Source organism: Pseudorca crassidens, chromosome 9 (genome assembly GCF_039906515.1).
Source record: "Pseudorca crassidens isolate mPseCra1 chromosome 9, mPseCra1.hap1, whole genome shotgun sequence".
In the NCBI taxonomy this organism is placed as follows: Eukaryota; Metazoa; Chordata; class Mammalia; order Artiodactyla; family Delphinidae; genus Pseudorca; species Pseudorca crassidens.
The window spans coordinates 104,755,965-104,769,054 of NC_090304.1; the positions used below are offsets into that span (position 1 = coordinate 104,755,965).

General features: G+C 37.3%; 1 protein-coding gene across 3 annotated transcripts in view; it reads right to left on the reverse strand.

Moving 5' to 3' along the window:
- ARHGAP32 (Rho GTPase activating protein 32) overlaps positions 1-13,090 on the reverse strand; it is a 267,370-nt gene that overhangs the window by 169,199 nt on the left and 85,081 nt on the right. For 2 of the 3 annotated variants that reach the window (XM_067751559.1, XM_067751558.1), the window contains exon 1: positions 7,716-7,969. The exons of the other annotated variant lie outside the window; for it this stretch is intronic. In XM_067751559.1, the coding sequence (XP_067607660.1) occupies positions 7,716-7,831 (116 nt within the window). In that variant the 5' untranslated portion in view covers positions 7,832-7,969. Of the gene's footprint in view, positions 1-7,715; positions 7,970-13,090 lie in introns of those variants that run through there. 3 annotated transcript variants of the gene reach the window in all.

Here is a 13,090-nt window from a genome sequence, read left to right on the forward strand (position 1 = left end):
AGAGCAACTAAGCCCCTGAGCCACAACTACTTAGCCCACGTGCCACAACTACTGAAGCCCATGCGCCTAGAGCCCATGCTTCGCAACAAGAGAAGCCACTACAACAAGAAGCCCACGCACCACAACGAAGAGTAGCCCCCACTTGTCGCAACTACAGAAAGCCCACACACAGCAATGAAGACCCAACGCAGCCAAAAGTAAATTAATTTTAAAAAAACAAACATAATGTCTCTGTTGGTTTTTGAGAAGCCATCTTTGCCATATCTTCCTATGTATTAGGGTGTATTTCTAGGCTTTCCATTTTACTCCCTTATGCCCTCTATTCATACCAGTACCACAAGTTTTTAACTACTGACACTTTATAGCAATGTCTGCTCACACTAATCCTCTATCCAACATCCTTGCTTTTTTCTTTTCCCCAAAGTTTCTTTGCTAAATTATTTGGTCAAGGTCAATTTCTTTCAAAACCAATTTACCTAGGTTTTTACAAGGATTCTTATTATCACATTAAATTTATAATAAACTGACATCTTTATGATGTTGAATATTTTGTTATGAACAAGGTATATCTTTTCAATTGTTCCAAACGTCTTTTATGTCCTTCAGTGATATTTTAAATTTTCTTCATATAGGTTTTAGAGTTCCTTATTAAGTTTATTTCTGAGTATTTTATCTTCTTTGGTGCTCTTAAAAATGGCACCTTTTCTTCCATTATATCTTTTAACTGGTTACTGTTTGATACACTGTTATTAGCCTTATTTTGCAGATGGGAAAACTGAAATATATTAGTACACCTCAGTCACTCCAGATGAGATAGACCATTTTCTCCTAGAAGTTCCCACTTCCCAGCCTGAAGAGGACACTAAAACAAGCCATTCTCACCTCTAGAGACCCACTAGACTAGGTGACAGACACCAAGATTCTGCCTCACTGAATGCCCCCTTCAGAAGTTTCCTCTCAAAAGCCATGAAAATAACTACCAGTGGACTTCCAATTCAAGACTGCATATATGTTGAGAAACAGAGCTCTCCTTCTCCAAGTCTCTGAAAAGCCAGTAAGCCAAATAAAAGGAAATAACTCCTTAAGAGATTAATATGGGTGGGATCAGCAGGCCAGAAATCTCGATCAACTTCTGGAAGACAAAAAAGCAAATGGGATCATACTGACTGGTAAACCGGCAGAGAAAAACAGAGGGTCAAGGGGGCTACACTCCCACTTCTCTCCACAACAAAAGAGGTACTTGGCCCCAAGGAATTAGCAAAAACTGGAAAATTACTCTGTAAATAAATGTAACAATCAATTAGAAGGACTAGGGCTCCTAATGTGGGTGTTTGCACCTAAGAGAAGGCAGAAGCTATACACATCATGGGACTGCTGGAGAAAACACTGTAGGGGGAGGAAACAAAGAAGGGCAGTATTTAGCTTAGCAGTAAAATCTTCAATTCTGTTCAGTCAGAACAAACAGAACACGTACATTGAATGAATCAAGCTTCAAAGCTGAAGAAGAAAGACAATAATCTAAATTTATCACTGTATAAATATTATGTCAGTGGATATGTTATATCTATACGTGAAGAAGAATGCTTAGAAATTACTTCTCTACTCAAATTGAATCTGAAAGATTAAAGAAAAGGATGAAATCAGTGGTCTAAAGAAGCGGTCCCCAACCTTTTTGGCACCAGGGACCAGTTTCATGGAAGACAATTTTTCCACGGGTGGGGACGGGGCAGGCGGAGGGGGCGGGGGGGATGGTTCAGGCCGTAATGCGAACAGTGGGGAGCGACAGATGAAGCTTCGCTCATTCACGCACTAGCATGCTCACCTCCTGCGGTGCGGCCCGGTTCCTCACAAGCCACGGACCAGTACCTAACGATCCACGGCCTGGGGGTTGGGGACCCCTGGCCTAAAGAACAAGTACAAGAAATACCTCAAATCACAAAATCAAAATGTAAAGATAAATACATCATGAAAAAAAGATTAAGGAGACCAAATATGCAATAAATAGATTCCACAAGGAGAAAATTATTACAGATAAAAGAGGTAATAATTAATAATAGATAACATTAAAAAATCTTTCCTAATATGAAGACTTGAATCTGTAGATTGAAAGTCACTGAGCTCCAAGCTGAAGACTGGATGACAAAATACACATAACTACAAATAAAAAAAAAAATCCTACAAGCATTCAGAAAGAATAAGTTGCCTACAAAGGAAAAGAAGAAAAACAACATTGGGCTTCCCTGGTGGCACAGTGGTTGAGGGTCCGCCTGCCTATGCAGGGGACACAGGTTCGTGCCCCGGTCCGGGAAGATCCCACATGCCGCGGAGCGGCTGGGCCCGTGAGCCATGGCCGCTGAGCTCCGCAGTGGGAGAGGCCACAACAGTGAGAAGCCCGCGTACCGCAAAAAAAAAAAAAAAAAAAGTAAACCATTACAGCAAAACACTAGGCCTGGGGGTGAGGGGAGAATGGTGTTCAACAGAAGAGTACCAAAAGTCTTATCCAGAGAGAAGGGGACTGAAAGAAGTATCTAAAGACCTTACCTTAAAAGGAAGGGAAATAGGGAAGAAAAGAGAGCACCAAGAGGGGAAAAAACAGCCTACCTAAGTTAAAGAAACTGTTTGATTTGCAAATTATGATAGAGAAAATGCATATCTGCATATGAGAGCATGGAAAAGGGAAGCTAATCACTAATGGGAAGTAAAAGCATAGCAGAACTTCTAAAATTAAGTTATCTAGAAAGGTTTTGCTTGTTCTGATTGTAATCTTCGCAGGTTTGTCACTTTATGTATTTTTTTTTAAAAATGAAATTGACTATATTACATTTATAAACAGAGCTTTAAGTGTTTCAGGGATTTTCATTTACTAAATTTGAACATGCAATTGAATGTTTACAAGGGTTTAATGTTAAGTTGAATCCAAAGCTTAAGGAGAAATAGAAAGAAAGTTAAAATTTTAACTTTAAATAAACAACTTAATAACCAGGAACTTCTACATAGTTTTATACAGTTTCTGTGCTTTAAGGCCCTTCTTGTACATCATAAAACTCACACAGACAAACATACCTTGGATTCCATCCCAAAGAGTTTAATTAGTGAAATACCAAGAAAGTCTTGTAGGAGCATGCTTCATGGTTAATTACAAAGACAGCCTAATGGCTAGACTCCAATACTGAATAAAATTTTCTGAGATTAAGCAATGTTCACATCAGACTCTGCTGATTATCATTAAATTTATTATTTTTGTAACACTAATGAGAGTATATTGGGTGATAGTTATATTTCATATTGAAAGAATATTTTAGGGGCTAAACTATACTCCAGATCACACAACCAAAGTTACACAGTAATAGAAATATCTTTTTTTTATAATGCAAAATACACATCTTTTTGGTATTGTACATAACAGATAATTAAGGGTGTGATGACTATGAAAAGTCACAGAGTATAAAATAGGCCTGGGTGTGATACTGATATATCTGTCACTGGTAAGCTGTTAATGCTACCTCTGTATCCTGGGAATCCTAAAATGAGGAATTTCTATAGAAGACAAAATAACAGTCAGGGTATTAAAAGCAGAGAATTGTGAAATAGCTTTACGGGCTTCCAGAGGAATTTAGCCATTAAAATAGCCAGCCTAGATCTGAAAGAAATGCAAGAACCTAGAAGAAATACCATATTCCAAGCCCTTGTTACCTATTGGGACTGCTGCAGTATCTTCTAACTCATGGCCTCATTTCAAACAAGGCAGAGAATGAATAAAGCAAGCAACCAACCAACCAATCAAATGCATGAGCCATTATCATTAGTTCTATGATGCTATAAACTAATAAATACATTGCAGAAAAATTAAAATATGTACACCAAATTATCTGGTTTAACTAAAATCAGAAGCTTCTCTTCTCACTTAAAATCAATTGTCTTATAATGGAGATACAAGTGAAGATCTGACTGAGAGATCTGGGCATCTGTAGACTCTTAATTTTAAAGGTATACAAGTTCTAGAAATGTGGTTTAATTATGCACTATCTCCGTAAACATTTCAAACTATATGTCATTGTTTGTCATACATACTAGGCTATGAATCTGCCAACAATGAGATACCAGAGAACATTAAACAAGATCATATGATAAACATTTCTACTCTCAAATGCCAAAGAACTAGAACCTCTCATGATTGTGAGTTAGTAATAATTCCCAGGTGTCCTCAAGGTCATATTTTTACAAGGTCACATTACTGTATGCACTACTTCACTTTTATGTTGGCTGCATAATTTATACATCACTGGTGCTCAAAAACTCCTCAGAGAAGGAATTTCAGAACTGAGAAATAAGCTGTAGCCTCTTAAAAGTTATTACTTACTAGAAAATAACATTTAGCAGCAGATACATCAAAATCTTTTATAAAACTGAAGTCTTTTACTTTTAACATCAGTTACACTGGGGTTCAAGATTTTGCTCTACCATATACTGACAACATGGTGTATGTGGCTTTCTGAGCTACAATTTCTGCATCTGGAAGATAGAAAATAATAATACCTACTTTACAGGATTAATAAACATGTAGCTGATGTACTATATCATATTTGGCTTAGTACACTGCATAGAACTCCTAAATAAATTTTTCTCTCTTAAAAGAATTAAAACATTTTTGTTTTTCCTTTCTGCCTTATATTCCCCTTTCATATTTACAGCAGCATTCTTCTAATGATCCCTAAGGACTATTCTACTCTAAGGACTCTGGGGATCTTGAAATATTCTAGTCTAAGAACTCTTTTACCGTAATGGTATGATTGATATTAACTTTACAAAATGAGAAATCAGAAAATGAGAGATTTGTGAGTCAGGGGTAGGCAGGTTAGAACTACTGCCATGAAGGGAGACTGACCAACTTCCCACAGAGCTATAACGTAAGAAAAGTTACCCCTTACTCCAACCAAGTCCAAAAATAAAAGTTATTCCAAAAGCTACTGGACATAGTGCTCCTCTGTGAGTACCTCCTCCTAAAGCAGACGATGACTGGCAGCACCAGAAACCTACACTTCAGGTAGCTATGACTTTACCCTCTTAGCCATGGTGCCTCAAATGACACAGTGCTATTCTTTTAAGAATGAATTTAAAACCCAGCTCAGAAGCTATTCAGAGAAAAAGAAGAGCACTCAATCTTCTGCCCTTATTCTGTGTGTGTGCATGCATGGAAATTAATGAGTATGTAACCATAATGACAGTTTGGTTAATGTGTATTAGCACAGATTTTAAAGAAACACATAAAACTTTTCTATATATATTTTTAACTATCAAATTGACTTTACAGAAACAACTCTCATATACAGCACTGAATCTATAACTGATTCTCCCAAGGTTACAGCTGCAACTCCCACTATCCACCCCTCACCACCTTCGACACCCACACACACTTTTTTCTGCAAGGCGTTTCAGCTGGAAAGCCACTGTGAACATTGTGCAAGCACTCTGCTGCCACATTTCCTTATGTCTGACTGCTGAAGAGGTGAGAAACACTACATGGAATGTGGCCTTACCTTGATCTCTTTGTTGCACTTATAAATAAAATAAGATCAAATCTCAAAGACATATTTGGTTTGGGAGAGTCGTGGTGACATTCAGCTCTGAAATAATATTGTAAACAGACAAATGCTCTAAAGTACCACAGTTTCCTGAAACAATGCACACACCAGCTCAGTTTCTCAGGATGAAAACATGGCCACATAGTCCAAAGGAAAAGAAAAGCTCAATCTTACACAGATTTGCTTTTAAACTGAAATGTCAAAAGAAAATCCCAGGGCTTCCCTGGTGGCGCAGTGGCTGAGAGTCTACCTGCCGATGCGGGGGACGCGGGTTTGTGCCCCAGTCCGGGAAGATCCCACGTGCCGCGGAGTGGCTGGGCCCGTGACCCATGGCCGCTGAGCCTGCGCGTCCGGAGCCTGTGCTCCGCAACGGGAGAGGCCACAGCAGTGAGAGGCCCGCGTACCGCAAAAAAACAAAACAAACAAACAAACAAAAATCCCAGACAGCCTCCTGTTGCCTCACAAGTAAATGGAGGATCACAGTACCAAATCTATCACAACAACAAAGTCCAGGTTGTTTCTTCCTTTGACAAATACGTCAAAATAACTTCCACAATTTTAACACCAGGCCAGTTTTAACACAAACATAATAAATACCTCATTCCTACTAATTGTTCATGACACACTGACCATATTTAAAACTATGCAATATGTGACGCATCAGCACACCTTGGGAGAGAAGTAGCTTACTCAAATAAGAAAGGCTAGGGACTTCCCTCATGGTCCAGCAGTTAAGACTCTGAGCTCCCAATGCAGAAGGCCCAGGTTCAATCCCTGGTCAGGGAACTAGATCCAGCATGCCACAACTAAGAGCCTGCATGCTGCAACTAAAAGATCCCGTGTGCCGCAACTAAGACCTGGAGCAGCCAAATAAATAAATATTAAAAAAAAAAGAAAGGTTAAAATAAAACTATGGAGAGAATGAGAAGGCTGACACAAAAAAAAGAATTTCATATGCTAATAAAATAGTTCATTTTCATACTTTGAACACTGAATTATTCTTTAAAATGTAAAACATACTTCTTATTCATTTTAACCACTGATTAACAAATTTAGTGTGGGTTATCAAGAGTTCCTAATATTCAATCTCTTCTGTCATTTAACCTAGACTTTAAAAATAAAATCTGTAGATAAAGAAATCCTTTAACTTGAGAAAGGAAAGACTCTTTGAACACTAAACATAAAGACAAGATCTGATGAAAATAATGATCTGTTCTCCTACCCAATTACTCATAGATAAGACTGTAAAATATGTTTAATTGTCCATGTGGCTGACAGTGATAATATGCAGTACAAACTTCTAGAGTTTTTTTTTAATACCTCCAAAAGAATTAATTTGCTAACCCTGTTGAGAAAGAAAAGCCAGAATAAAGTCTCCTAAAATTTGTAACAGCACAACACAATTAATACACAAATGGCACTGTGTCTACAAGTTGGGTGAGACCTCTTTCTTCACCAATGAAAGAAACTTGGAGAGCTGCTTAATCAGGAGGCATTCTCAAACACTTCAATTTTGAAGTTACAGCTAGAGATCAAACCAAGAGAAATTTGCCAGGGCGGGGGGCAGGGGAGCTATAAGGGGAGTGAGATATAAGGTCAGAAGGCTTTGATTCATGAAACAATTAATTCGTACTTAATCAAAATGTTTCATACACATGAATAAGGCAACAAAAGCAGCCATACATACATACACGCATACACACACACACACACACACACACACACACACAGAGGAACATATTCCAAGAAAAAGAAGAAGAAAAATCTATTAGATTCAAATCCAAATCACATCTGTTAGGTACAAATCAGATATACGAAGGGGTAGTAGTTCAGTCTCTACCTGAAATTCCTGAAATGCTACTACAAAACCTGTCTAACACCTTCTCTTCCTGGTGTTCTAACAAGTCATTTAAAATGCCTTTTACAAGCTCAGGACAAGTTGTGGAATGAAGAGTGCTATGTACAAATAGAAACCTGTCCTCTTCAGCTCCAAACCTTCCCCCAGAGAAAAGAAGTCTTACTGGAAAAGAGATTAAAACAAAGAGGATGGGAGGGCTGGGTAGCACAAGTGAAGGACGTGGACAGAGGGACAAAGGTGAGAGAGGGAGAACTGACAGCAAATTCCATAATTACCTGAAATGTTCTTCTCTTTCTCCCTCTTCATCGTCAGTCACCTGGGTTATAACTTCTGAATCCAAAAAAAAGACACTGTCATCTCCTGAAGGGCTACCCTCACTTTCTGTTTCCATCTTGTACTTCAAAAATTTAAACCTCAAGCCATGGACTAAAGAACAGCAGTTTTCAGGCTGTTCAGCTCTACTGATGTACACACAGGTGTGCAGCTGAGGCACCAGTGATATGTGATCATGCTGGGCCGAAGTTTATTATGTGCTAGGTTAATTGCAGGTGAGGCAAAGACAGGAAATCCCATGAAGCACCCTCACTGTGTCAGACTGCTACACCTGTGACACCAGACCCCTCCCACTGCCTTAGGCTCTGTGACCTACATAACCAAATGCAGCACCCAAATGAAGGTGAGTTTTCACTAATTATTATTCATTTAATAACTATTCCTCTCTTCTCAAACTTTCCAACTAATAAGTTAAAAAACAGAAGTTTCCAAGATGCAGACTTCTCTTACTTATATCCTTTTTTCTCTCAGACTTTTTTTATTGAAGTATAGTTGAGTTACAATGTTGTGTTAGTTTCAGGTATACAGCACAGTGATTCAGTTATATGTGTGTGTGTGTGTGTGTGTGTGCGTGTGTGTGTGTGTGTGTGTGTGTATAGTCTTTTTCAGATTCTTTTCTCTTATAGGTTATTACAAAATTATTGAGAATAGTTCCCGGTGCTACACAGTAGGTCCTTGTTGGTTATCTATTTTATATGTAATAGTGTGTATATGTTAATCCCAACCTCCTAATTTATCCCTCCCCCTGCTCCTTCCCCTTTGGTAACCATAAATTTGTTTTCTATGTCTGTGGGTCTATTTCTCTTTTGTAAATAAGTTCATTTGTATCCTTTTTTTTTTTTTAGATTCCACATATAAGGGACATCATATGATATTTGTCTCTGTCTGACTTACTTCACTCAGCATGACAATCTCTAGGTCCATCCATGTTGCTGCAAATGGCATTATTTTGTTCTTTTTTAATGGCTGAGTAATATTCCATTGTATATATGTACCACATCTTTATCCATTCATCTGTCGATGGACATTTAGGTTGCCTCTATGTCTTGGCTATTGTAAATAGTACTGCTCTGAACACTGGGTGCATGTATCTTTTCAAATTACAGTTTTCTATAATTCCTTTTCGAATTATAGTTTTCTCCAGATACATGCCCAGAGGTGGAACTACAGGATCATACGGTAACTCTGGTTTTGATTTTTTAAGGACCCTCCATACTGTTCTCCACAGTGGCTGCACCAATTTGCATTCCCACCAACAGTGCAGCAGGGTTCCTTTTTCTCCACATCGTCTCCAGCATTTATTATTTGTAGACTTTCTGATGATGGCCATTCTGACCAGAGTGAGGTGACAACTCATTGTAGTTTTGATTTGTATTTCTCTAATAATTAGTGATGTTGAGCATTTTTTTCATTTGCCTGTTGGCCATCTGTATGTTTTCTTCAGAGAAATGTCTATTTAGGTCTTCTGCCCATTTTTTTATTGGGTTTTTTTTGTTGTTTGATATTGAGCTGTATGAGCTATTTGTATATTTTGGAAATTAATCCCTTGCCGGATGCATCATTTGCAAATATTTTCTCCTATTCTGTAGGTTGTCTTTTTGTTTTGTTTACGATTTCCTCAAAGGAGACAAGAATATACAATGGAGAAAATACAGTCTCTTCAATAAATGGTACTAGGAAAACTGGACAGCTACATGTAAAGAATGAAATTAGAACATTCTCTAATACCACATACAAAAATAAACTCAAAATGTATTAAAGACCGAAATGTAAGACCAGATACTATAAAACCCTTAGAGGAAAACATAGGCAGAACACTCTCTGGCATAAATCACAGCAACATCTTTTTAGATCCGTCTCCTAGAGTAATCAAAATAAAAACAAAAATAAACAAATGGGACCTAGTGAAACTTAAAAGCTCTATCTCAGATTTAAGAAAGGTCAACTAAAAACTAGAAAGGATAACACTGCATGAAAAGGTCTCCTGGGCCAAGCACAATGGGAGGAACAGTTACAGATCTCAGAGGTAGGGAGGATCACAATTTATAGAGAAGACAAGCATGGTCTAGGGACCTGCCCAACCTCATGCCTTCTAGTATTACATCCATCTTTCCTTCCCCACAATAATAACTGCCACATACACCTTTGCTCAAGTATCCAAAGCGGGACACAGCAGCCAGGCTTGTCCATAGCTTTCTAAAGAAAAATGAAGTAACTATCGTAAGTTAACAGATGCTGACAATTACGGCAAATAAAAGCATGCAACATTTTTACACACAACTTAAACTGCAGATGCTAAACTGCAGATGCCTAGAGCAGCAATAAAATGACTCGCTGGGAAATGAGTGAAAAGTATAGCATCTACAACACTGGCAACAACATAACTGTTACTTAAAAAACAGGCATGCTGGTACCAACCACTGACATGTCACCCATGCATGGCCGTCTGCCCTTTACCAAGCAGCCAAACACTGCTGAGCCTGGTTTTACATTAAACCTGACCAGATGAAATTTTAAAAGGCATCCACTGGGATACCCTTGAATTTTCATATTTGAAAATAAGCAAAATTAACCCTCTAGCTGACTTTGTTTATATGATACTTTTTCCTTTCTACAAAACTACAATTTACTTTATGTGTTACTGTTTTAATCTTGTTGCTTCAAAAATTATACAGTTTTAATCAATGGACTATGTGGTCATTACATGCATTCCTGCTAGAAACTGAAATTTGCTATCAGGTCTGGGAACAAATCTGGAAAACAAACTGTTCTTGAGAGCAGCTACACTGGAACAACTCCTGAACAATTTATACAGAGATATCTTGCAAACTAGTCTAATGATTTTCACTCAAGACAAATCCAGAGAAATTTTGGCCTGAATAACTATAAAAAAAATTAAAGGATTATTGAGATCTCTCTATACCATAAATCCCCTATCATTTTCCAAAGATTCCAAAGAGATGAAATTAAATTTAATCCCTTCCTCATTCCATCCATTGAAATAAATTCCCAATGGATCAAAGATTTAAATGTAAAGAGAAAACCATAAAAGAAAATCATGGGAAAGCTTTTATCACCTCACAACGAGGAAGTCCTTTCTAAGTATAATTTTAAGAAGCCCTGAAACCACAAAAGACTGATACACTTTACTACATACAAATTTTAAAATCTTCCCTAACCAAAAAAAAAGGTTTTAATTGTGAATAAAGTAAAATGTAATTAATTAAGATATTTGGAACATATCACAATGGGTTAATTTCCTTAATATATTAAAAAAGTGCCTATAACTCTTTAAAACCCAACAACCCAAAAGATAACTAGGCAAAGGGCATAAACAGAATAATAATAGAAAAATATGAAAGAATCTTAAAATATAAAAAAAAGTATTTAACTTCACTCATAATAAAAATGCAAAAAAACAAGATGTTTTTTTTATCTACCAGGCAAAGATTTTTAAAAGTTTTAACAAGCTGTTTCGAAGATGTGGGAAAATAAATATACACTGTTGGTGGAAATACACATTGGTATAACCTCTATGTAGGGCAATCTGGCAAAAAAAATCCTGTGTTTTCATGAATCCTACTTACCTTTCTTTTTAATCATTTCTTTTGCTCTTTCACTCTCATGGTTGATTACCTCCCTTCCTCAAGCCCTTTCAAACAGGAAAAAGTGACCTGTAAGCAGAATTTGTACACAGCACACTATGGGCAGCCTGACTAACGTCAGATCAGTCAGGAAGCCTCTTCTAGTTCTGCTGCCACATCAGAACCCTACCTCCCTGTCCTGCACCCCTGCTGCAGCGAGAGCCTCCTCCCCTCCCAACCTGACTTATTTATACACCAAGCAGACCTCCCAACACTTGTTCTCACAGTTTTGACTGTGATATTAGAAGTTTAAAAAAAAATGTTTTTAACTTCAGAATCAACATGTGTTTTTTCTGTTCCCTTCTTTGATAGCTTATGAAAATGTAGAAAAAACAAAAGATAATGAATAGCAGGGAGGCAGGACAGGAACCAAGCAGAGTCAGTCCCAAGGTCACCAGAAGCTGAGTGAGGGACTGGCCGTTCCTGCAGACCACAGGGTGGCTTTAACCCTTTTTCCTGATTGGCTTAAAACCTGACCAGACTCCACTTCCACAACAAGCTTCTTAGAGCACAAGTCTCTGACCTAAACCCGGGGAGTCATCATCAGTAGTTTAGAACCAGTTGATTCTTCATCTTCTACTGACCAAGAGGTAAGGAAGCTGAGGGAAAGAGAAGTTCCTAATCCCTGCAGGAAAAGCATTCTTAGCAACAGTTGAAGAGTCCCAAAGTTGAATGCATTTTTTTTCCAAGAGAAAAACAATTTAAAGATATAAATCCACTAAAATTTAGAATGAATACATAGTGTAAGAATGGTTAATGATGGATGGCATTTGAACATTAGAGGAAAATCTTCAGTCACTGGAAATATTTTAGAAGGATTCTTGCCTAATTTTTCTTATACAATTATTTGATACACATGGATACATTATACTCAGACACACACTATTCATGTTTAGAATACATAATTTTCTTAAGAGTCCATTTGGTATATCTATGTGTAGAGTCATAGCTGTGAAGCATTCTGTGGACAAGCTTGGTCTACTTGGTTAGAAAATGGAACATTCGATGTTAGAGAAGACTTTGCTTCATTAGAAACTTGTATTCAAGGACAGCTCTAACTCTGAACTGTTCAAAGAACTAAATAAAATTTCCCCCCAAAATGGCTATTTGAATATGTCATCCCTATCAGAAGAATATATTCATGAAATAAAAGTTCCGTTTCAAAAAGCTGTGTATAAAACCTGGGGGAAAAACAGTTTTCAATAGAAGTGCAAGTATTTTGAAGTCAAACAGACATGGGCTCAAATCTCAACTATACTGTTTATAGATAGTATGGTTTGGGGCAAGTAACTTAAATTGCATCTCAGTTTGGTAATCTCTAAAAGAGGAATAACAACCTTGTAAGGTTAGTGCACGGATTAGAAATGACGCATGTAATTATCATATTGCACAGTATAGATGAGACCCTCCCAGAAATGACAGCCATCATCCTCATCTTCATCACTGAAGCCATAAAATGTTTTTGTTGTTGTGATTATATAAAAACTGAGGAATAAAATATTTTAATCTGCAAATGTTTGGCTTATCACTCTGTAATTTTTACCATTATTAAGAAGAGAGTAGTAATTTAATAAATAAAAAGAAACCAATCTCAACTAAATTAAGAGGCTGTTTTCTAATTACTTGAATCCCTTTTATGAATGTGAAGGATGCAAAATCAAAAATTAGAACTA